At 36.5% G+C, this 27,263-nt stretch overlaps 1 protein-coding gene across 12 annotated transcripts in view; it reads right to left on the bottom strand.

The window, feature by feature from the left end:
* The window catches only part of Rims2 (regulating synaptic membrane exocytosis 2), a 373,273-nt gene that overhangs the window by 111,261 nt on the left and 234,749 nt on the right, over positions 1-27,263 (bottom strand). For all 12 annotated transcript variants that reach the window (XM_050162885.1, XM_050162890.1, XM_050162839.1 and 9 more), the window contains one exon: positions 5,995-6,095. In XM_050162885.1, the coding sequence (XP_050018842.1) occupies positions 5,995-6,095 (101 nt within the window). The remainder of the gene's footprint in view (positions 1-5,994; positions 6,096-27,263) is intronic.

Genomic DNA, 27,263 nt, shown 5'->3' with positions numbered 1-27,263 from the left:
ACATACATAGTGGGTTGATTGAACCCACTATAGAATGAAGCCACACTTAAGGGCATTTGTCCCACCCTGGATCCCTCCATTAGCTCAGTTATTTTTTGAATTTTATTTGGATCCATCACTTCCTTTGCATTGCCTATGATTATATTTAATTACGTCACTATTAGCAGAAAACCAATACCACCCGTGTCGTTACTGGGCACTTACTAAGCGCAAAGCACATCTTTCCCTATAGCTACCGTCACACTGGCCCATGAAGCCTCTCCCCAACACTATTAACAGATAAAGAAACCGAGGGTAAAGGGCCAAAGCCACCCAAACCACCCAGGGGAGTCTGCTTGGCTCCATGCTGGACTTCAGAACTGCTGCCCCAGTGGGACTATGCTTAACTTGTCAAGAATTTACGCATAAACACTCATGATGTGAGACTCCCCTATGTATGCTTGTGAATATCATTGGTTAATAAAAAAAAAAAAAACTGTCTTAGGCCTGAGTAGGGCATAATATAGGTAGGCAGGGAAAAGAAAACTGAATGCTGGGAGAAAGAAGGCAGAGTCAGGAGAAGCCATGGAGCCTCTGCCAGAGGCAGACACCCTGGAATCATGCCGGTAAGCCACGAGCCTTGTGGTAAAACATAAAATTCTGGAAATGGGTTAATACTAAATGTAAGAGCTAGCTAGAAATACACTTAAGTGATTGCCCAAGCAGTGATGTAAATAATATAGTTACTGTGTGATTATTTTGGGAGTCTGGGTGGCCTGGAAAGGAACAAGCGGCCTCCTACTACACACCTGTGTGGTCACTCCTAACACCCGTGTGGCAGCCCTCCTAACAAGCTTCAGCTGATCTCTGTTAGTTGTCATAACATATAATAGTTAAATTAATTGTGACAATTTTGAAAATTGTCTAAAATATTTGCATCTATGGCTCCATTAACTTTAGTTTTAATTGTACTTATTATTAAATGTACCTGTACTGGTATCCGCATTTTATTTAAATGGATTTAATTGGAATATGTTACACATGTTTATGAGAGGTGTGAGCAACTGTTTATCAGAGTAGAAACTTAAGGGCACATGACAATACACATGTAGGCAGTGTCTGACAACGGGCTGTGCATGAGTGAAGGAGGAACCTTCCTGTCTTCCGCAGAATCGTTTCTGCTTCTAGAAAACCACCTCACTGAACTCGATGAATAGAATAGCCTTTGAGATTATAGGTTAAGTGAATTCATTATAGGTTTTTGGTTTATATTTGAATATACTGCAACAATTTATGAGTTATATTGCTTTTTAACTGTATGTAGTAAAATCATAAAATTACAATGGAGATACTATAATAGAAGATAATACCATGTTGATAATGGATAATTTTTCCCATAAAATGTCCTCTAAAAAAGAACATTATTATAGAGAAAAATCTTTGAGGTTTATTATAAGTCTGTGCTAACGAGTTGTATGCTGTTATTTGTAAAATAGTAAAAACGAATCTTTTTATTTGTTTTGAAAATGATCCAAAATGTCAAATAAAGCTAATTCAAAAATAAACATTATATATTTAAATATTATATAATTCTCCATGCTATTTTTTAATATTTAATTATGAATGATTATGCTAATTTATCACTATATAAGTCACAGATCAACTATCATTTGTGCTGCTAAGTTACATAGACAAATTACACGTTTCTGAACCAAAGAAGAAGAGAACATTAGTTTTGAAGATGAAAAATAAGTTAATCAATAAATCGCTGACAAGAATGGAAGGAATGAATCACATTCAAGATGGGAGAAAATTCAAAGCCTGACCAGTGCATTGACTGGAATGTCATATTCTTCTTTGAGGAAAAATGAGAAAATCTGATTAAATAGAAATCACATGTACATATTCCTTTATAGTCTTATTAAAAATACTGCCTGCTTCCGGTTTCTGAGAATACGAAAAATGTTTCTAGAAAGACTTTGGATTAGTAAGATGCTTTGGAAGAGAATCACTAAGGAGGGTTTGTTACTATTGTGGGTTAAGAGTTATTTAGAATTATCCACACAGAAGACTTGAGAAATCCTGAGAGGGGTAACAAAGTAGATTCTAGGGATTTTAAAAACTAGACTAATATTTAATACAATTCGACACAGAACTTCATATTACCGTCACCAACACTCGAGCATTGTAGCTAAAAGGGTAGCATGTGCTTTATACGTGGAAAGCTTTCAGCTCCATGCCGGTTATCCCAAAACTGACAAACTGGGTGAGCTATAGGGGAACATTCCCATGATCAGTGGATGACTGAAGCTCGTGTGCATGGCCTCCCTGTGCTTTCTAATGTGGCTCACCTAAGCTCTCTACGTTATACATGACACAACCCAACTTCTGTTTTGTAAGCTATTTCCTCATCTCTCTATATTTACAGTTAAAAATTTTTTATATTTTAAAACAGTAAGTTATCTAACCTTTCTTCATTTCTATCAGTAGATATCCCTGCTTTCTATATTTTGTAACAGGCTACCAAAGTTTCTATTATTTTATAAGTCAAAAATCTAACTTTATATATTTTCTAACAATTGATTACCTTACTTAAAATACTTTGTAGTATTTCCTTTATTAGGTTAGAATTTTTTGGGGGTACTGGATACAGCATATTGAAATACATAATCCAATAGTTGCTTTTGCAAGTGACTCATAAAAAAAATCAAAATTGGTAAGGAAAGACTAGAGGTGTGAGTGCCTCTTGTTCAAAAGAAGACATGGTTCTTAAAATTTTGATCTAAAAAGCTATTAATATGGAAACTAAAAGTAACTTAATCTTGACTAAAAATTACTCTGTAATTTTTTTTTGATCTTTAATAAAGAAAGGTTAACCTAGAGATGACTGGGGACAGGGTACCAAGGCTAACCTAGAGGTCACTGGAGTCAGGGCACCAAGCAAAGAGAGTTCCACACTAGGAAGCAAGTGCAGTTGTCCCTGAGTGACAGGATGATGTTTCAGAGTGAGCTGAGTACAAAACCCTAGCAGCAGGAGAAGGAATGCTGTGTTTTTTGTTGAGCTCTGGTAGATTAGTCAAACTCCATATGAGGTCTTACAAAAGTAAGATATTTACTCTAAAAATAAAGACTCCAATTTTTAATATTAATTCATCTCTAGCTTCTAGCCAACTACTTCCATTATAAAAACTAAATTTCAGAATCTCTTCACAGGAGAACAACAGTTTTAAAACTTTAGTCTATGTCCGAATCATCTGAAGGGAGATTTCTCAGGCATGAAGGATGCAGAGAATTGCACTTTTAATATGTCCCCAGGTGCTGTGGAAGTCAGTGCCTTGGGATTACACTTTGAAAACTATGAAGTTATCTTGCTTAGTATAACCAGTTCTATATTAGTACTCCAGCTTTTTCCAAACCTAAAATGTTTAGTTCAAAGGTAATAAAAATTTGGAACTTTAAGCATTCAGTTACATAAGAGTGGTGAGGACTTCAAATTTATGTTTTGGGGAACAAAAATTCTTAGCCATACCTATAACATCTTTTTGTTCCAAGAATCTGAAATAAACTAGTCAGGTATCTCAAATAAGAACCTGCTACAAGCTGCAACAATACAGTAATTGCTCAGCTGTCTTTTCACGAGTGATTTATCAGAGCCAGGAGCCCTGGTAAAGCTTAAACCATAATTTAAGGAAATTTTGGCGTTATTGCTTCGTAAATAAAATGGCTGTTTTTTTGCTGTAGATTTTTGTTGTAGCTGACTCCCCTTTTGTTATATATTTGGGAATTAATTCCCACAGTTCAAAACTGTCTCCTATGCCTTTGGGGCTTACTTCTCCTAGCTACCCTTAAATAAAAAACAGTTTCTCGCTGCCTGGTCTCCATTCCTCTCTCCTAGGTAAAAGCAGAGATCTGCCTACCTGCACTTACCTTTATCAGCAGGCATTTGATCAGTGTTTAGGTCCAAGGCAAGCTCATTCTATTTAAGATAATCACAGATATTCAAGGACATAGAATTACTACTTGCCCAAGCTGCTGTCCTGGTCTTAAGTCACTTATAGACAAGGAACACAATGACTCTAAATTAATCTTCATTAAATGATTCCTCACTCCTTATGCTCACGTTCACCTCCCTGTTCTTGATGATTTTAGTTCAGGAAATTTACTGCTTGTGTTTCCCTCTCAGGGACAGCAGAAGAGATCATTGAGAGCACCTGAGAAGACTCACTTCCTGCTGGAGCCACAGACCCACAACCACCCACCCACCCACCATCAGAGTGGCCAATAACAACACACTCTGGAACTGACAATATAGACCTGGGTCTTTTGTTTCTACAGCTTAGAGCAGTAAGTGTAAACTCCAGAGCTAGGCCCATAGGTCTGGAGCAGAGGGTGAAGGTGCTAATCAGATCAGGAGCCTGACTATATAGGTTGCTTGGTTACTAGGTATCCTCTATGCTTGTTGGGAGAAGAGAAGAGGCATACTGATTCAAATACAATCTGTGCCCTATTCATAACTTTACTGAATCTAAACGTTTTATCTCTTTTATCTAAAAAATGTAGAATAATGCACTAACTTTCCCCTCTATAACCCCTGATGGTTTATTTCTTTCTTCATTAAGGAGTTTCACCAGACATGCACCAGCCACTCCCACTTTTGAGCTGACAGCCAGAGATGTGTGTGAAAACCTTTATCTGAGTTTTTTTATGGGGAGCTGGTGGGTTGGGGGGCTGGGGAATTGCTGGGTTTTCAGGGTATATATTACCGGGAACGTTTGTAACAAAAAGAAAAACAGAGAAACATGGACCGACAGACTCTGTTATGAGTAGATTTCTAAATTCCGAGACTTTACCCCTCTTCGCTTATTGTGGTGTCTTTGACTGGACCCTGAGAGGGGTTTCTTGAGAGCTGGACTCTTAGGGACCCTGCTGAGAACCATTGCTCCTGCTTCTAGAGGACTTGTTGGCTTGCTTATTTATTCATTTATTTATTTACTGTTCATTGTTTTGAAACAAGGTCTCACTGTGTAGCCTTGGCTGGCCTGGAACTCACTTTGTAGCCCAGGCTGGCTCATATACATCCGACTCACAGATCTGCCTGCCGCTGCCTCCCCAGTGCTGGTATTAGGACTTATTTCTGACTATATGAGTGGTGCAGCTCCTTCGACCGACTGTACTTCTGCCTTTGCTTGCTCCCTTGATTCGTTTCTTTGCTGTTTGTTTACAAACGGAACAAATGATTGTGTCAAGAGCATCCTAGTGTAGGCGAGTGTTCTACCACTCGGGTAGCCCCACCCCCTCTAGCCCCACCCCCTCTGCTGCCTGTCACACTTGGTCATCAACTTAACACCTCTAGCTACTTTCCCTCACTTTGTCCTGGCTTTTGTTTTTTATGACACTCTTTTCTAAAATGATGATACTATTGAGAATATGATATGCAATAATTATAGTGAACAGGAAACGCGTGTTATACAAAAATATGATTCTAAAATGTCTTTAAAAATATAAAGGTTATGAAAAGAAAGATAAATAACATTTTTAATTTTCTTCCTAGCTAGACCGCTTATCTCAACTTATACCCAGAAGACAATTTAAAAATATACTTGCTAAAACACCTTTTGAACCTCCTAAGCATATAGTTGCCCCAATAACTCAGTAATAAACCCAATTTAACTAAAATACCAAAGTAGTAAAAGAGAAACAATGTGTTAAAAAAAACACAGACACACACACTACAGGATGATAATGAAGACTTCCCTAAACTGTTTTGAAGGGATACAAATTTTATAAATTAAAAAATTTAAAAGCTTAGATCTTTAGCTATTTTACCTTATGTGTTCTATAATAACGCAATTCTAATAAGGAGGGGCAGTCTATCCCTAAGAGCTGGTACACAAACACATTACACACGTTAGCACTTCATCCCACGGGGCCATTGCTTGTATGCTGTGTCTGACTCATCTAGGCAGCTTCATAGGATTGACTAGTTTACAACTTTTAAAAAGAAAATTGTCTTGCCTTCGAATGGTAATCTTGCTCCAGTCTGGGATCTGATCCGGCTACCTGTTTGTATTTGTTAATTTTCATTTGGCGATTTCTCTCCTCTATATCCATAGCACCTATCAAGTAGAAAAAAACCCATAAAATTAATTTTCAGTTCTTACTTCCGAATCCTAATCAGGATGTATAAAATAAGGAACGTGAGGCTGGTATGCTATGTCCACTCAACGTAGCAGATATAAATTAAATGTAATGGCTTTATTTTAAGTTAAACTATGCATTTTGGTAAATAAAAGCATGACTACTAAACATAATAACTTCAACCTGAATAAAATATACTTGCATTAGAAGAGAAAAAACCTAGATAAAATACACTGGTACATCTCTGTCATAAAGAATGTATTTGGTAGTACACAATTTTGGCACAAGAACTTTGGCTCTCAATCCACCATGTAAATCTAATTGGTTTGCGTTGGTTTCTAACTGTTTTCCACATGCAATTTCAACCTGAACTTCTAAACTACAGCGATGAAATCAGGCTTTGTGTTAAAGCGAGTTCTCCTAGAGTACACTAGAAATCTAGTTATCAGGAACTTTTGAATTTGAAATTTCTATAATTAAAATTTAAAAATAAGTTTATGGAATGCACTTTTGATGACATCATTCTGGTAAAAATACAAAATACTACTGAAAACAACTAAAATAGAATATATAACTGAGAAAAATGAATGAAAAGCCCATTATAAAAGTAGATCAGTGTTTTCAGTAACGGTTATTATGTCAAAATCAATCATTTTAGATAGGTTTGTAAACTCTGATTGGAATTTAAAACTAAATTCATTTAGCTAACCCTAATATATATATATATATATGTATATAGATATAAAATGGAACATATTAAAAGTATGATTTCCATAAAAAGAATTCATGGGAAGATCATTTTTTTAAAAAAATATATACATTGAAAAACACAAAAGCAGAAAATGAATTGAATGAGTTCAACTGGCGGCTATAGCAACACACTGTCATGTAAATTCATAAGCACTATGCATGTGGACAGGAATGTAAACACACAAATAACATACATGCCCTTTGCTCAAGATCACAACATTAAAGCTGAAGTAAAGAGAGCTAGACAAGAATGTACCTGTGAAAATAAGCATCTCATACTTACCCGATCTAAAAGAATAATAATATGAACGGGATTGGAAATGTAGCAACAGTGTTAGCAGTTACAGAGTCCTCTCCTCAGCCAGTGTTGTGATTCATAAAACACTACTTCTGCTCTGCAGTAATGTCATTATATACCAGGGAAGTCTTGCTAATAAATTTTAAGTGGAGAACTGACTAAATAAGATAAAAGCGAACACAATTTTCCAGAAAGATTAACAAAATCTTGGGCAAAAGTATGCATAAAGAATGAAATGATATGACCTCCAAATATGCCTTCAAATTTCTGCTGTGTGATGAGACAGGTTTAGGTCAATAATAGACTTCTGTCCCAGACTTCCAAGTGATGGAGTTATCTCTATTTTTATACCATCAAACGTAAATCAATTCTTCAGTAAGTAACCAATAAACTATTAAGATAGTCATATTTAATAACAGTATAATTGACTCCATATTGGATTGCAGATAAACTGAATGATATATTAAAACATGAATACCTGTGACATGAAATATAGTCAAGTATAATACCTACTATTCCATTAAATTACCCCTGTGAAAGTGTTTGTGCTCTGATATAAAACAAATTTGTTTTCCAACAGCAAAAGAATAAAAAAATTAGCCCTATATGAGAAAAAAATTATGTGTAGTGAGAATGTGCTTTGCTTGGAAAGATTCTTTAAAAAAAGTTTGATTTTGCTATCACAATCGAAAAATAGAATGTTAAATACAAATAATGCCAACTGACAAGAAAATGTAAGCACACATAGACGTAGTTATAAAACACACACACATAAACATAAGAGTTTTCTAATACTTATACTTTTTGGTGTGGGATATGTGTATGACAGCGACACTTAGTTCCTTCTGAATACTGAGAAGCCAGTGACAGCAGGAAGGAACAGCAGACTTTTCGTATAAAAGAGCATACTAATATACATTGTAGGTGGATGTGTGTGAGTGTGTGCGCACGCATGTGTGTGCACATGGTCCTGTGGTGGAGTGCTCGTTTGTGTGAGTGCATGAGAGCGTGTGCACGTCTGGATCCCAGGACCAGCTCCAGGGGCACTGTACTCCTGCTTTTGAGACAGGGCCCCTCATTGGCCTGATCTCATCCTTTATGTTAGGTGCCAGGCCAGGGAGGTCTCAGTGAGACTGCTCAGTGAGAGGGACCTAAGTACAGGGCACCATTCCTGGTTTTTGTCCTTTGACTGGGTGACAGGGATGGAACTCAGAGTCTCTTGCCCTCAAAGCAAGCAGCTTACTGAATGAGCTAGCTCCTAGTCCTGAATTGCAGATTCTTTTGATTTGGCTCATAGCCAAACTTTAACTTGGCTGCAAGTCTGCGATGGCACAGTGAAAGCAGCCACGGATGGTATTTATACAAATGACCACAGCTGTGTCCTGTACAAACCCACAGTGAGCAATACTAAATCTGTCAAAAGACAGAAGAGTGTCCATTCTCATTATTACTGTCCAACACGTCAGATAAACACCAATGAAATATTAACCAGAAAATTAGGTAAGAGACAAAAACAGAAGAAGACAGTGAAAAGAGGAAGCCAAGTCATCCTTATTTGCTGATGGTATGATACACCTGTAAAGCCCCTCAAGACTCCATCAGGACTCGCAGAACTATAAACAAAACCAGCAAAGCAACAGGAAACAAAATCAACATAAAAATTAATAGGTTTTCTATACAACAACTAATTTACAATAGCATCAAGAGATTAAAATGAAATACATAGGAATGAAAATATCAAGGAAATGAAGGGTTGCTACAATCTAGAATATGAAAAAAAACCTTCCTTGTTTATGTATTGAGAGAATTAATACTATTAAAATATCCATAACACCAAAAGAACCCTGCAAATTAAATGCAATCCCCAAGAAAATACCAGTGGGGTCCACACAGAATTAGAAAGCAAACAAGCAAGCAAGCAAACAAACAACCCAATTCAACTATAAGCAAAAGAAACCTCAAAATTATCAAAGCTTGATGAGCAAGAAAACCAATGGTGAATGCATGACAATAGCTGACTTCAAATGCACTCATGGGCAATAGAGATAGCATCGCTACCTGATAAAGACAGACACAGAAACCATGGAATAGAAAAAAAAAAAAGCCAAATCAATGCAGTAGCAGCTGATTCTTGACAAGATCTCCAAACACACTTCAGACAAACAGCGCTAAGCAAACTGGACATCACATGGAGATTGAAACCAAACCCATACCTCTCCGATTTTATAAATACCAGCAGAAAATGCATCACGGACCTTTATGAAAGACTTGAAACTAATAGTTGAAAAAAAACAAGAGAACTCGTCAAGATTATAGCAAGGATTTCCTGAATAGGACTCCAAAATCCTAGGGAACAAAATCAAGAATTTAAATATTGAATCATATAAACTTCCAAACTTCTTTACAGCAAAGGCAACAATCAACAGAATGAACAGACAACTTAAAGAACGAGAGATAAGTCCTTGCCAGATATTTATCTAACAGGATTAACATACAGAAGGCAATAAACGTCCTTAAAGATTTATTTCTAATAATGTGTGTATCTGTGTGCACATTTGCGCATGCAAGAGCCCCGGGAAGCTAGAAGTGAGCATCAGATGCCCTGGAGTTGGAGTTACAACTAACTGTTGCGGGTTCTGTAAAGTGGAGTCTGATTAACCGCTGAGCCGTGTCTCAAGATCTCCAGTATGCTTTCAACACCCAACAAGAGTAATCAATCAAAAATGGGAAGATTATCTAAACAAACATTTTCAAAAAAGGACAAATGAAAAAAGCAAAAATAAAATATAAGTCGCTAAGAAATAAATGAAAAATACTTAATACTTTAGCTGCCAGAGAATTGCAAATCATAATGACATTGAAATTCTTTTTCAAAACGGTGAGCATGGCTGTACTTTACATTAATATTATTATTACTATTTTAGGGAGGGGGTAAGAAATGTTGGTGAAACATGGGGAGAAAAGAACCCTAATACATAATTGGTGGGAAAGTGAGTTAACACTGCCACTAGGAAAGCAGTATAGAAGTTACTTTTAAAAATCAAAACAACAAAAACCACAAGAGAACTGGAATATGATGCAATTATACTACTGGTGGGTATCTGGTTGAAGGGAATGAAGCTCATACATAAAGTTTGCTGTGTTCCATCAGTCAAGCTGTGAAATTAAGATGGGCAACTTGTCAACAAATGAAAAATAAATAAAAAACATGGCACATATACATAGTAGCATAAAGTCAGCTAGAGAAAAATGAGATCGTGTCATTTGAAGACAATGGACAGGAGGACGCTATGTAAGCAAAATGTATAATCCAGATACCAGAAAAACAAGCGCCACAGGATTTCTTTCATAAGTGAAGCTTAAAGAAAAACAAAATTAAAAAATACATAAAGATGATGCTAAAAAGAGGGTCTATAATGGAAGGAGGAAGAAATTAGAGGGAGTGGGGAGGGACCGGATAATAGAAGGGGTGGATGGGAGTGAACACATGGTCACAGTACAGTATTCCACATACGGAAGCCATGGGCAAAATGAACTAACCTGCATAACTAACAACACTTACGACTAAAAAAGCTTTCATTTATAAAACAAGTATGGAACAAGATTTAGGTCATACTGGTTTAATTTTACATGCAAAAGGGTCTTCTTCATTAGCAATGATCAAAAAATTACATAGGATCTGAGCTGGAAAGACAGCTTGGATATATGCTAGACTTGCAAGCAAGTAGACCTGAGTTCAAGGCACAGAATTCAGCTCATAAAGAAATGCATGCATGGTGGTGCACATGGACAGTTGCCGTGTTGGGACCTTGGATTCAATGGCCAACCAGCCTAACTTAGCAAGTTCCAGGCCAATGAGAAAGACTGCGTCAAAAAAGGAAGCGAATGCAGCTGAACAGTGACATCCAAAGTTGCCTCTGGTCTCCACACAGATGCACACACGTGCATGTGAGCACACATGTACACACACAAAATATATGATTAGACTCTTGTATCATTATTTGAATTTAACAGACCACTACAAGCGCTAAGAATAATACTAATCCTTATTTGTTATAATTAACTATATCGACCAAATTTCCAATCTCCAGGCTAGCTCTTTCTCTCCAAATAATCACCACTTATAGAATGTACCCAAGAGGATTCACTGATTCTAGCCAAAACAATTAATCTCAGTGGATCACATTAGTTAACATGTTTGATTTAATAAACCCCCAACAGTAACTTTGAAATCTTCTAGAATAAACCGTAGGACAAATGAACACCATACCATAATCATTATGCCTTATATGAAGTCTCAGAGAGGAAGAGCCACGAATAAACTCACCACAAAGAGTTCCCACTGGTAGGTTTCAAACTCTGGACAGAGGGCTAAGGTGCCTATTTAACATATCAAAGCAGACCTGGCTGCCAGGTTCTCTTGGCAGCCCTGTCTCCTGTCACAGGGCCCTCCTGGCTGGCATACCCAGTCTGCTACCCCAAGCTTCTCCCTTCTAGGGGCTGCCTTTCCCTTCCCTATACAATCCAACTATTTTGCTTACCTGGACTCTACCCTGTTTGGGTCTCCTGGCTGCTGCACCTGGTTCCCTTCTCTCCCCTGTCCTCAGACGGCTCAGGGTCACGTCCACTTTCTCTTAGATGTCCCTGTCTCTGCTTATCTCCCTTTGATCTATAATAAACTTTCTCTTCCACCATACCTAGTATGATTCTGTCCTTTCCTTTCTTATTAGTTCTTTATTTCATTTACACACTAGCAAATAAATTTTTCTCTGCTGGACTTTTACCCAATCAAAGGAAAGCAATCCAGAAATAATATTTTTGTTTCATTCAGATTTAACCCTTTTTAAATTTGCCCTTCTCGGGATGAAAATAATTAATAAGATTCAAGTCAAATGGAAAGGGAATTGATTGAACAAAGAATGGGCCTTAAAATCATATATAGATGAGGAAAGGTAGGCCAACAGATAAACTGAAAGTAGATAGTTTTTGTCTTGTTTTGTTTAAGATAAGCTCTCATAACATACTTCAAACTGGACTTGAATTCCCAATCCGCCTGCTCCAGCCTGCTGTGTGTTGATACTACAGCAATGTGCCTTCAGGTCCATCTCTGCTCATTTTACAAAGGTACCAGTGATGCAGGAGACTTCTGTCTCTGCTTGTCTTTGTACGATGGCAGGTAGCTAGCACAGGATATTCACGAGCTTCACCGCTTTACATCCTAGACGTATTAACAACGCTAATGTTATCCTAAAACATTATATAACTTCTATTATATAACAAACTCCAACAAAAATGTTCTGCAGAATTATTGTGATATGATTATTGTTCATTTTAATTTCCTTTATATTTTTCATTTCAACATTTTAAGACTCTTATGAGCCCTTAGCTATAAAATAAAATTATATTAGCCAAGGTTTTAAATCATAATTTAAATAAAATGATAATACTATATCAAACAATGACATAAAATAAGAAAAATGTGGGTGTTTTAACCAAGAAAACTTGTAGAGAATACGTTTGCTACTTAAACTAAGGACACATTGCTAAATTAAATGATAGCAAACCCTAAATATGATGTTTCCAGTGCAGTAACAATTTCTTTCTAAATATACATGTTGTCCTCCTAAAGGTAATCATATATTTGGAACATGAGCTGGGCTAAAACATTTTTGAAGCAACATTGTAAGGAAGAAGGGAGAAGTAGAGAGGAGAGGTTTAGGGGTGTAGACACTCATTTTGATTCACATCAAAAGAAAATAAACAATTTATATGTTTTATTTATGGTGTCTAAATAAACATTTCACAAAGTGACATTCAGGTTTTTAGTCAGATTTAGGCTTGCCATTAGCTGGAGAGTTATTGCCAACGGCTAAAGGAGGGATTTGGAAGCATGGTTTTCAGCTGGACTCATGCCTGGCAGCCACGCTGTGCGTCTTTCTCAAGCTGCTAATTGGTCACAGATGTAAAAAGTACAAAGAAGAATGTCATGCCGTTTAACCCTACTTCATGACCCACAAACAGGAACATCTAAAAAGTGGATAGTAACAATGAAGAATAAAACCCAGCTGAGGCCACTCTTACAGAAATAAACTGGAGGACTAGATGAATAGCCATCTGGACAGGTGACTTCATCTGGATGGAAATTAACCTTCCAGCAGTTCCCACGCAAGTTACATGGAGGAACGTCAATAAAGCCTGAAGCAAGACTGGAGTGTGTGGGGTGTCATTCACTTGGGATCTCTACATTCGTGTCTCGCTTTCCTCATCTCAGCCCTTCAGTCCGCTTTCCCATATCACCCGTTGCATGCTGGATCCATTTTCGGCTGTTAAACGTGCTGCAGGTGTTCTGTAAGTTACAGGTATGTTGGAGGTAGGGGACTGGGCTGATCACTTCAGCCTAAATTTCTCAGACAGCTTGAGTCTTTAGCTGTTCAAAACATTGTACAATAGAGGGCTGTGGGCTTTAGCTACTGAAGAAATGTTTGTAAACATTCCTTGAAAAAATGGGCTTGCAGGATGTGAATTCTAACAGTCCTAGGTTAAGAATTTTATGAATAATTTCTCCTTTTATAGGTTAGTTACATTGTATCATAAATTTCATATGACATCAATGTAACTAGGCGTAACTTTAATGTAACATAATGTAGTGTGTTGATCATATGGCTACTTAAAGAAGAATTTTTAAGACTTTATTACATTTTTATTCCTGTATTAATAGACATATTATCAGTATTAAGACATTAAATCTAGAATTGATTATAATTATACAAAATGTGTAGGTTTGGTCTATAATATTAAGAGGAAGCTTTAAACGGCTGAGGAACTCATTCTATTAATATATTTTGGCCATCAGTTTAGGATTTCATGACAAAATCTCCAAGCTTATTTTTCAGAAAAAAATTATGTCTACTTTTTACCTACTTTGTGTTCATTATTAGCAAACCCATAGCTTTTTGCATTACAGTTTTGACACTAAATTTACTACACTGATAATCTCCAACCAACTAACCAGTAAGGTGTTTGAATAATGAACATTAACAGGACTCTTTAAAGAGAAAAAATTTAAATTAAATTGTACATATTTGTGTGTATGTGTTTGCTTTCATTCAACATAAGAATAAAATTAATGTCTGGATAAGATAGAATACTTTACATTTTAAGAGTAAGAAATTAAATCCCAATAAAATGAAACAAAACACTACCATGGAAAAGGAAAATATGCAGAAAGCTAGGAACAAGTCATTGTCTCACAAAAGCTGTCTTAACGATTACAGTAGCGCGCTTGTTTGGCAGTGTGTGGTAAAAACTCAGGACCACACAGTTACTGACAACTGCACTCTACACTAGTAGCCACAAACTAGTAACCTGTTAAATACAGCATATAAAGCAAATAATAGAAACAATAGCAGATATAAATAATTTAGAATAAGTACTAATACAAAAATATATAAATTAAAAATAATACTATATAACAGAAAAAATACTTCCATATATTTTCCCACATATCTTGGGCTGAGCCATTTATAGGTTATAGTGACAAAGAAAATAACGTCAAATATCACGGGAGATGTGTGTCTAGGATCCTAAAGTTACTAACCTACTGGTTAACCATTCAACCTTAGCAAAGTATTCACCCCACCTCACTTTACCTACTGCAGACATCACCTTGACCTGCTAGGCACTAACCTACTAACAGCATTTCCGCCGTCAGAGGCTCTTCTTGGTGCCTCTGCTGGTCCGTCTGTCATTCCTGGCTTTGGGCAGAACGCACTAGTCTTCCTTACCCCTCGCTAGCCTGAGTCTGTAGAGTCTAACACAGCTCTGGGCTGTGCAGACCAAGACATCCCTGCAGTGTGCTGACTGTGATCAGTGGCAGAGTCCGCATCTCACTATGACAGACCTATCACCCACCACAGTGGGGAACGTTTGCTGAGAAAGCTTCAGATTTCAGTTACCTAATAACAAACCTGTTTCTTAACACCAGAAGCCAATAAAACATCTTTTTCTCTGGGAATTTTTAAATTTATTTTCTGAGAATTTTATACACGAGTATCTATCATTTCTAACTCTTCCTGTCCTTTCTTTAAATTCTTCTAATTTGCGTGCTTACTAGACACCATCTATTCTTCCGTGGAGCGCTGCCTTCATTATCAGCTCTCTGCCTCAGAACCTCTGACCTCTCTCAAGTTATTTCTACCCTCTGGCTGTCACACACACACACACACACACACACACACACACACACACACACACACTCCTTTGACAACCTCTAAATGAAGCTCTGAGTTTTCCCCTTAGGGTAGCGTAACTCCCCCTCTCCTTCTGCCACTAAAACTTTATGTAGGGCATTTCTCTGATCTTCTTAAGACTCATTTTCTTCTTACCAAATTCCCACTCCACTTTGTTTGCGTTACAAGTCCTGACCTTTGTTCTCGAAATCTTTCTGCTTTGATAAGAGACATTCTTAGTTTCCCCAGAAGACTCTGACATCCCTTTCTTCACATTAAAACGCAGTGTGGCCTCTGCTTCTAAACAGAGGGGCCATTTCTACTCTTACCCAGGATAGAAAGCTGACGCTACAATACCAGCTGTCTCAGAAACATGCTGATATAACATTGTTTGACGCTTACAGCACAGGCATGCACACACACACACACACACACACACACACACACAGAGAGAGAGAGAGAGAGAGAGAGAGAGAGAGAGAGAAGGTGTGGGCAGGTGAGAGGCAAAGCCCAGAAACAGACCCTTACTTTCTAGGCCTGCATTTCTGCTCCTCCATGTTTACTTTCTGATCACATGTAAATCTCTTTTATGTTCATTCAGTTCCAAAGCAAAGTCCCACACCTCTCTTCATCCATCATAGACACTCAGTAGTTTCAATCACATACACAAAGTTCTAGCATTAAAGTCTATTTGCCGCCCCCACCCCCTTGCCAACCGCCATGTATGTTCTACCTAAGAAACCCATTCCTGGGACCAAGCTTGCCCTCTTTATGTTATTTGTAAATATCTAACATAATAAATTAAATATCAGATTATGCTCTGACAATACTCTCTTTTCTTTGGTTTGTCTTTATTATTATATCTAATTAATTATTTCACAGAATCTTTTCTTTCTCAGAAATTTTTGAAGTCTGCGTCTATCCATGACGTCACATGACTTCATGTCCTTCCTTTGACCAACACTAGCTGTCTACTGTGGTCTTTTCCACTGCCCCCACAACAGTCTTTCTAGAAACAAACACCCACATTTGTAATCCTATTGCTTTACATGTTTCAGTACTCAACCTCTGTGAATGCTTACTTTGTCTGCTAGTCTCTACCTTAACACCGCTTGAAGCCTTTGATCACACTGTTTCCCTGTTCCCATATCGATTTGAAACATTCTTTATAGAGATAGTCAACATTTTCTAGCTTTTAATTTACAATTCGATAGAACAATTACTTCTGAACTAACCCAAACCTTGCTGGAAATGATCATATCACATTCTGTGATTCTCACATTATTAACAGTGGCTATAACTAATTATTGCCTTTATTTGTTGGATGGATGAGCCCGAAAATCCTTGCAGCTGTGTGTGTTTGCCTTGATCTTTCCTACATCCAGCAGGGCACTCCAGCGAGTTCTTTTAGAGAAAGTGTGTTTAATAGACATTCCAGCTTCAGCTCTCCCCTGAATGCTGTCAAACCATCCATACTGGCATGTTTACAGAGCACATTATCTTCATCTGCTCATTACTAATAGGAATGAGAAAATAAATTTAATAAACTTAATCAGGGCCTGTGTCAGGTCTTTGGTACCCTCATATCCTAGAACAATGATGGTTATGATATAACTAAAAAGTTTTTTTTCAACTTATGTAAAAGAGGAACAAATCGAGTTTTAAGTGTAGAATAAATTTGGGAGTAAATTATGATTAACTTATTAATTTAATCTGGCTGGCATACTCACATATATACATAAAAATGCATGCATCTTTTATATCTCTGGTTATTATTCTAGTTATACAAAGACAATGTACACACATTGTATGAAATTCACTATTTTACTTTTATCCACCAAATTGGAGCAGCTGCTGTAAAAAGATGAAAAATAAATACTTTAAAAACCTGCAAAATTAAATATTTTCATATATTGGAAAATGGAAATTTATTAAATGAGTAAAAAATGGCAAAATGTTTCCAGGCAGGGTAAGTTAGATTATATGAAAAGCAAAGCAAAGGGAATCAGTAGGCGAGACAGACCTGAGCATCTTCTCCCTGCGGAGCCCCCGTGGTCTGCAGCCACAGCACAGAAGGAATATAGACAAAGGAGAAGGGTGTGAGTGATGAACTCAGGGGGAATGCGACACTGAAGAAAAGAGCCCGCCACTTGGAGGGAAAATCCTGGGCAGTTGCAGCATTAAAAAATGCAAGGATTGATGGCAAGGTAGGTAAGGAGCTGTAGGTTAGCAGAATGAGAAAAATAAAGTTAGTGTATAGGAGAGGATCTAAAAAGTTAGTAATCTAAGGACAGCCAATCTTGAATACAGACACTGAAGGAAAATACCATTACTATAAAGCCAGTATTGTTTATGTCCACATTTTTAGACATTACTGAGTTAAATTAAAACCCGTGAAAATGCCTTCAATATTTAAGTATCTGAAGAAAGAATTAAATTGAGTTATTTCATTAAAAAGAAAACGGCATCCCACCCAAACTGTGATGTTTCTACAGTTAATCAGAAAAACGTTTGTCTATCAGGCCAACATCTCATTACATAATTTCACTCTAGTTAAATGTTTAAATAAAAAAATACAAAATAATAAAATATAACACAACTCATTGTAAGAACAGTGGATGAAATAGAAGGATGTAGCTTATCACTACATTTTGATAAATTTCTTTTGACCACAATCCTTTATAATAAGCATCTATTCTGAAAATCTTCACAAATGTCACATTATAGATTGTTACTACAATAACATTTACCCCTGCAAACCATTATGGGCTGGAAGGGATAGGGCATACGCTTGGGAAATAATACTCTTCTAACTATTACCCAAGAATTTGAAAAGACATTGGTTTATATAGTAATTTGAAATCAAGAAAAAGTCCATTGAACTAAGCTTCCAAGGAAAAATGTCAACATATTGGTGACGTAGTGCTAGCACAACTGACTCAGGGAAGCAATTTAACACCAAGTCATAATCTATGGAAATCAAATACTCATTTCTGAATCAAATACACGAAATCCTTAAAAATCACTCTGTTCTAATTGTTTGAATTACGGGTTTTGAGTAATTATGGGTGATGAAGAAAAAACATGTTGGAATACAAATATATTAAATTTTAAGTCCTAAAGTAATTAATTATCCGAACAAATGCTCCTTCTCACAGATGGTAAGAAATGAAATCTTCCTATTATAAGAAAAGCACTAAGAGGTCTTAGAAGAAGCTGAAAGATAAAATAATTGGAAAAGGAAGGGCAGTTTTGATACCTAGCAATGTTGTTTTATTGTGAAAGCACATTTTCATGTATCAAGACAAGACACTCCTCATTGCTGTGTTTCAAGCTAGCGGCTCCTAATATAATTGAACACAAGAAAAAATATCTATGCCCTTCAGAAACGCACACATATACATGTATAGCAAAATGAGCAAGCCGTGTTCCCCTTCCATGCCCATTTCACCCACACTGTGAGATATCACAAAATATCAGATATATTAATAACAGGCCCACACTGAATTCTTTCTGTCACATTGTTATTCTTTGATATGACATTTTATAGAAAAACATTAACACAGTGCTAAAACAGTTAAAAGGATAACATGTTAAAAGTAAATTGGCAAGAAGTAGAAAAAAAAGATTGCTTACAGATACAACAACATCTCAATTTAATCTCTTTTTTTTTTCAGAAATGCATTAATTAAGCTTCCTCCTCTTCTAAGCATTTTCCCGTACACTGGATTAATTGATATGGTTTTCATACTATGTATTGTTCTGTAAATGGCAATTTCTTCTCGATTTCACTCATTATTAGTAAACAGAAGACACAGAGAGTTCAAGGGAACTTACCCAAAGTCACAAAACCCATACAGTGGCGGGCTCAGTAACAGAATAAACATTTTTCCTGATTACCTGGCTAATTTTCTAGTCAAGCTATATGCCCCAAGAACTTGTGAGACAAAAAAAAAAACAAAAAAAAAAAAAAAAAAAAAAAAAAAAACCCAAAACGATGAAGAACCAAAGACCCAACCTTCTCACCGAGAGACCTGAACTGGACATTCAGTAGAAGACCCCTACACCACACATGGCCATTTAGCCAGGATGTTTTCATTTCATAAAGATAGCACAGGACCTACATTCTTAGAGGCAATCCTTTAATACAAATTTTATATTATTCATAAAGCAAATAAAAAGGATATATCTTGAGCACGATTTTACTATTGACAGAAAGTGTCTATTAAACCACTTCCATCATTTATGTCACTATGATACAGTGATGAACAGGTCAAAAGAGTATATATAAAATATACATATACAGACAGAGTCATGGAGCAAATGAACAAACCTCCAGTGGAATCAGTTACCAGTGTTGTAGAAGGCTTCCTTGCCTTCCTTGGGGTTGCAGTTATATATGTGGTGCGTGTTAAAACAGTCTCATTTAAAAGAAACAATCACAAATCAGACTTCAGCAATCACATCTTTTGTCAAGCTAACACCCACTGGCCCTTAGAGGAAGCTCTGTGTCAGCCGGTAGGTCCCTATGCACCCATGTTCCCAATGAGCTATTAAGAAAAGACTTTGGGAGACGGCATGAGGTAAGAATGAGAAGGCAATGGGTGGTATACATATAGCTCGTTTTACACGTGTAAGAAGTTGTTAACGATAGAGTCAATTTTAAAGAAGTTTTATGCATCCCTTCTGCACTTCCCGTTTCTGTAGCTCTCATCTGATCATTGCCGTGACACAAATGTTACGCTTCCCGGTGTCGATGGTAATTTAAGAATGGCTTTCCGCTCCAGTCAACAGCCAGTTACCACACCCCTCTAAAGACAGCAAACCAGGGCCTTCATTTAACCAGCCAGGCAAGAGCCATCACAGAGAGCAAAAAGGACCCTGTTTCCTAAGTGCTGACTTGTGCCGCAGTTATGGTTAGAGCTTTATTTCAGACTTTGCAAATACAAAGAGCTTATCAAGTACATGCTCACCGTCTGCTCTCGTGCTCATTCTAGCACAGGAAATCAAATATTTTCACAAATTACAATGAAATCAAACCTGATTTGTAAAAATGTAGGCACCATTTTATCACTATGTAAAAGTATCTTTCAGGAAATATTTTTAAATGTAAAGAACCATCAAGCTATAAATCAGAAAAAGATTTGATTTATTTTTTGATTTTTTTGAGTCTAACTCAAGAAAATATACACACATACTTACCAAAAATGTAGATATTTTGGCTAAATATTCAGATATTTTGGCTCTTAAAAAATCTATCGTATATTATTTTCATTAACTACATTTGGTATAAATAGTAAGATGTTGAAAATGTGCTTAGATAACCATCCCTGCTATGCAAAATTTTAAGAAAATCAAAATATTTTTGTTGTAAATGATATTTTATATTCTTATATTATTATTGAGCATATATAAAAATTCAAACAGACATCATCATCTATAAGAAACTTTGCATTAAAAAGCAGATAGTTATCCGCCGCTTTCACCAGAGGCCTTAAGCATCATCCTAAAGCTCTGTTGATGAGCTAGTGGGGCTCCTCCTCCTCAGCACCAAGAAAAGCTCAGTACAGCCAGACTACGCTGGAGAGAACTGGCCTGGAGTCCACAGGCAAGTTTCTGGAACCAGCATTCTAGCCAAACATTCCCAACACAAAGAGAAGGAAGCACCAAGAGTTTAAGGTTTTTAGAGGACAAAGCCAGCAGCAGAATGTGATTTACAGTGGCGCATGAAAGAGAGATCTTTCCAGAACAAGCCTGGAGAGCACATTCTGAAGCAGGATGGATGGCCTTAGGTACGAGCCAAAGGGAACATAACTGGATTCTGGGGTTTGTGTGATGTCCTGAAATTAGGCCTTTGAGGATCAAGCCATGGCTATCTTTATTTCTAAGTGTAATAGCACTTAAATCTAAAGCTTACCTGTTCATTTGAATCTTATTAAACATTAACTTAATTTGCCCTACATGAATCTTTCTCTATCAAGAAAAAATGATTAATTCTATCAGAATCCATAAATTATCAGAAACTATGCAAAAGTAACTAGGAATAGAATCCTGATTAATCTTCCAGATTTAACGGATAAAAATATCAAATTAGAAGACTAGTCTAGAATTATTCTTTAGATTGAATATATATCCTTCCAAAAAATCTCAAGGTATTCAAAACCAAAAGTATAAAATAAGGATATAAAAAAATAAAAATACCCAAGACATGTGAAATTTAATACACCAAAAACAGATAAACTTATAAAACATAATTCCAAAGAAAAAGTCCCTATTTTCACATTAGTTAGAAATTCCATAAATATTATGACATGGAGACATTTAGATTGGAAAAACTAACACAAATCATAGAACGCTAAAGTAGAACTTAAACAATAGCTCTACAGTAATTGGTAAAGCCAAGTGGTTACACTGAATATTACCAAGTCATAAAATAATATATGTTACTCTAATATAGTGTTTGATTGGCTTGTTTCAAAAAAACAACAAAACAAAAACAAAATCAATCAACCAACCAATTAACCAACCAACCAACCAACCAAACAAACAAACAAAAAACCCAAAAACCAAGGCAAAACAAAAGCCCAGAGAGCGACTTTCAGGAAGACTGCAAATAGAAGGACCAGTCACCGTGTAAGGAGGTGATCAAGCAGTTTGTAGATGTAACACACTCATGCACAGAAAGTGATAAACCCTCTCATGCATAGTATTAATTAATCACCAAACATATTAGAAATCACTAAAGTGCTATTTTCACACATTTTGAATGACTTAAATCCAAGACTACTTTTCCATGCCTTTCTCATGTGAAAATCTTTAAACCTGTAGTATTCCCAAACATTTATTAAGGATAAAGAAGTCACCCAGTTAACATTCTCAGTACATTCCCTGTGTGGAAAAACAAAGTAAAGCTAAATTATTTTATGTAGAAGCGTGCTTTTTCTCAGAGGGCATTTCTAGTTATTGTTGAGGGCAGAAAATAGAATCCAACAATTTCACATTGTTTTCAATATTTAATAATCCTCATTCTATGAGCAATGATCATAGCATTCTTGTCTGCAATACAACGGCTCTTTAAGCTGGCAGCGTGGGGCACACCTTTAATCCCAGGAGTGGGAGGCAGAGGCAGGCGGATCTCTGTCAGTCTGAGGCCAGCCTGGTCTACAGAGTGAGTTCCAGGACAGCCAGGGATGTTACACAGAGGAACCCTGTCTCAAAAAAACATAAACAAAAACAAACAAACAAAGGAAGATTTCCACTGAAAAATGAAGTATGAATTATGAATCTTCCATTTATATTAAGAATATTTAGGCTGGGCCTCGCCTAGTGTTTGTTAGAGCTTAGGTTCAAGATTTAAAAAAAAAAAAAAAACCTTCACTAAATTTACCACCTAAACCAAAGCTAATGGGATATGCTTGATAGGGAATATAAACGACTAAACAGTTAATCCGGGGATTAAAGACATATTCAAAGCGTGATAATTTACACTCTCCCAGCATTCTCGAGTTCAGCAGCTACCCTTCACATTAGATCTTGCTGTTTGGTGTTTTTTTTTTTAGAGACACATTCTAATCTACATCACCCAATTAGTAATTTAGTCCTGAAGGTTTTATCACATTTATTGTTGACATACTTCCTAAAATGGCAAAATTCCCAGTATTATAAATAATTTTTGTATTTGTTTTCACAGAAGGGCACTTGAAAAGAAGAACACTATGTATTCCCAACATGCCGAGAGCTTCCCATTCTTCGTTTAGGTTCATACGCTCAGAAACATTTTCTAACATCTTATTTTGCCACATCAATGTCTGATAAGGAATTTTGATAATTCACAAAAGGTGATCTTTTAATTTTAGTGAATACAACCACATCTGAGCATTGATTTTAGCTAATAGACTATTGATATCATAGATTTACCTAAAGGTAAATTACACTAAGCATGTCGTCCAAAGAATTATAACGTGCAGTTCAAAAGCAATCAGTACCAAATAGTAAAGCCAGTTTTCCCCCACTGCATCACTCTAAAGTTCCACATTAAAAATACTCTCTATAATGCCTTTAACATTATGAAAAAGATTGATACATAAATATTCAACATTTATTCTCCTTTAAGAGGATATTGCATAACAAGTTCTTTAAACTCAGGGTTTGGATTTGGACAATTCATTGTCATATAATAAAACACAATTGTCAAAACGTAAAATTTAAATAATTAAAAATTTGAAGTACTCAATAATTTCCTCTTGTAAGTAGGTTTGTTCAATTAAAGGTTTATATAACTTTACATATATTTAAGTATGGTATACACACATATTTGTACTTACATAGTTAAGTGTGAATAAACTGAAAATACTTAAATTAACCTTTGAAATTTCATGTTTGTAAGACTTATGTTCCTCTAGGCAAACATTGCACTGTCCTGTGATTTTGACATAGGAATATTTATATGGCCATGAACATAATGTATCAGGTATGACATCAAATAATGATTTTTGACCAATGATAATTTATATTACTATAAGGAGAAGAAATTATTCAATTTGTTTTTGTATATTGGTAGAAATCTAGCACAGAATCTCACTCCCCAAAAGTAAGTGTTCTACTACTGGACTAAATCTTTAGCTTGAGAGATGCTTTTAAGGGGTAGTTTTTATTATATAAATCATAATATAAATTAATTTTACATTTGTATTTATATTTCAATCTCCCTAGATGTTTTAAGATAATTACTATTTTCAAGCAAACGGATTCTTCAGTTAAGCAATAATAGCTAAGATTTCTATTTACAGCTCTCTTGAATAGATTTAAATTTTTAAAATGAATTCTACTTTATTGCATCTTCACTTGACTCTGCCATCTTTCCTGGCATGCTAGACTTATGATGGACCAGGCTTTCTCCAAGAACTCTAGTCTTCTTCATAGCCGCTGTCACTACTGTAACGTTCCAGCACTTACTGCAGCCAGGTGTTAACTCGTGTGTGGTGCATGGTGCCTTTGTCTCTCCTGCGCACTCAGTAATCCCTTGTCAGCCCTGATGTTAGCATGCAATAGGACGGCAGTAGATATCTATGAGTGAACATTTCAACTTACACTGACATGTTTAAACTATAAGTTTTTAAGCTCTCAGAAAAAAGTAAGTCAACACATAAAAATACACTGTCATTTTCCAATAGCAGGTTAAAATAATGTAGCGGGTGAAAAGGTCACTCAGATATTTTAGACTTGATAAAATATTGTTGTACACTCATCCCCTAGTTACAGACTCAAGCAGTAGTGACTATTGAATTGATCTTCACAACCTGCATTTCTTTCCATTGTTCCTCATAAACTATGCGGGTGAGGGCTTGCAAAAAAGAAGTGAGAAGAAAGGAAAACAAACTATTTCAGCTCATTGCTACAATCAGTGATTTGAAGAGACACTTGCTGAACTCATAAACTGTGCCAGCCTTTTCCTTTCATGCCATAGCCAGTAACTTTTGACTCCAGAAGCCGTAATCAGGTCACTACAGTAGAGCTGACCCCAAAAACACAGGAATACAATAAAAGACCCTATTTGGGGAAGTGAGGATTCTCCATGAAGGTGCCGTCGCATACGTGAAGCCGATGGTCACTTGTGCTTACATTGTCATTTTCCCCTTTAAGTTAGGTTTTTCTTTAAAAACATGAGGTCAATTTGATAAACAAATAACGTCAAGTATTTATCACTGTACTCTACATGGGATCCACACATGGTAAAGTTCACACCAGAATGAGAGAATGAAGTACAAGGACACACGCATTTCAAAAGCATGAAATGCAATGTCTACAGCCTCATGCTTTCACACGGTTTCCAACCCTGACAAACCTGGCTCAGGTTGGAGTTTCTGTGTCGGCAAGGGTTTGTCATCACTTAGTGTACCTAGCGTCGTTCCCTGCTGGTCTTCCCATGTAACTTCTAGTGTAGATAAAAACAAACAAAACAAAACAAGTCATCAGAGCTTGTAAGAACAGAGAACATAACAAGAACCTAAAAGTACTTCAGGAATCGGGATTATTCTAATGAAAAATTTACCTGAATTCTCCAAAATATTAAATGATACTTTTTGTAAACTTTTCACCTATTTTCAATAAAATGAGTGGATTCAAAACCTGCAGAAAATAACGAGTGAGGATGTAAATGTACTCTCTCAGAGAGCGTACACTGCCTTTACATTGTCGACAATAAAAATGTGACTTTGTTTTAGAGGTAAAAATTATTAGGAATTATTTTATTTTGGCAAAATTAAATATTTCTATGCAATTTTAAAGATTTTTTATACATGAGAGAAAAGTCATTCAATATGAAATAAAACAGCTATTTAGTTTGTTACTATATTCATTGTCTTTGTTAAATGAAAATATCTTACGCTATGAAACACTTCAGTGAATGCATTGATAAAACAAGGCAAAAGCAGTAATAGCTTGGAATCATGAGCATACAATACTTGGCATATCTGATTGACTAAGACAATTTTCAGATTCCTTCATTCATAGATATTCAGCATCTCTATAATGTAGGCAATGCATGGGTACCCAGGACACAGCAGAAGACAGAACAGGCAAATCCATAGTCACAGGAAGGACTTTATAAAACTTAGAACTTAATGGAAGACAGCGCATAGCCATGAACATGGGACATATGGTGACTCAGAATGAACCCTAAGTAGACAAGCAGAAGAAAGAAGGAAACGGAATATCTAAAGCATGATGGGATTTTGGATGGTACGGTCAATGAAGTCCTGTCTAAGAAGGCAAATTCAGATTAGGGAAAGGACAGACATTACAGGTAAAAATGTCTAAATGCAAACATTTTAGTTGAGAAGTATGTCTGATGCAGCTGAGAACAACAGGGAGGTCTCTGTGGATGAAGCAGAGTGCACAAAAGCCAGAGCAAAAGGAAGGAGACCGGAGGGAATGGTGTCGGGAAGATTGCAACTTGTTGGCCATATACCAAAGTTCATTGTCAGCACCGATCTTAACTTCACATTAGCGCTCAGAAACAATCTTCTCACCTGCCTTCTTTTAAAAACATCTCTCATTCATTCATTCATTCATTCATTCATGCATACATGCATGTATGCAGTGTGTGTCTGCCCTTGCACACATGCTCAATTTCACACATGTTCATGAGCACACACACACACAAAGGACCACGTATGGAAGTCAGAGGACAACTTGTAAAAATTGGTTTAGTCTTCCTACCACGTGGGTTTAATGGATTGAACTCAGGCCCTTTTATCAGCAAGATCCTGTAGCTACAGAGGTATCTATCTCACACTCTCCAGCTTTCTCCTTATTCCCACATCTCCATCTCTGTATGGGAATGGGACCACTACTGATATATACATTTATCCACATCTCCTTCTCTGTACGGGAATGGCACCGTTACTGATATATACATTTAAGCTCCACAAAGTTTCACCACACACACATAAGGCTCTGGTCCTTTATCTACCTTGCATTCTACATGACAGAACACTCCCCATTTTATAAGGCTAGGAAACACAAAACACAGCTGGAAATAATAACCCCTATCATATCAATATTAAGTGAAAGTAAGAGATTTAGAATATAAGCTAATTTTTCTATTATTTTAAATGAGTGTGTCAATATGCTCTAATAAGAATTAGGAATTGTCTGGAAGGTGATAGCACACACCTTTAATCCCAGCACTCGGGAGGCAGAGGCAGGTGGATCTCTGTGAGTTTGAGGCCAGCCTGGTCTACAGAGCGAGTTCCAGGACAGCCATAGCTACAGAGAAACCCTATTTCAAAAAAAAAAAAAGTATTAGGGATCACCAAATAGATTGCTTTTTGGGCTGACGAGGGAGGGGGACTTGATTGGGGGAGGGG

This window comes from Alexandromys fortis, unplaced genomic scaffold (assembly GCF_014885135.2).
Source record: "Alexandromys fortis isolate MF-2015 unplaced genomic scaffold, M_Fortis_MF-2015_v1.1 scaffold_17, whole genome shotgun sequence".
NCBI lineage: Eukaryota > Metazoa > Chordata > Mammalia > Rodentia > Cricetidae > Alexandromys > Alexandromys fortis.
This window is presented reverse-complemented; position numbering and strand designations above follow the sequence as displayed.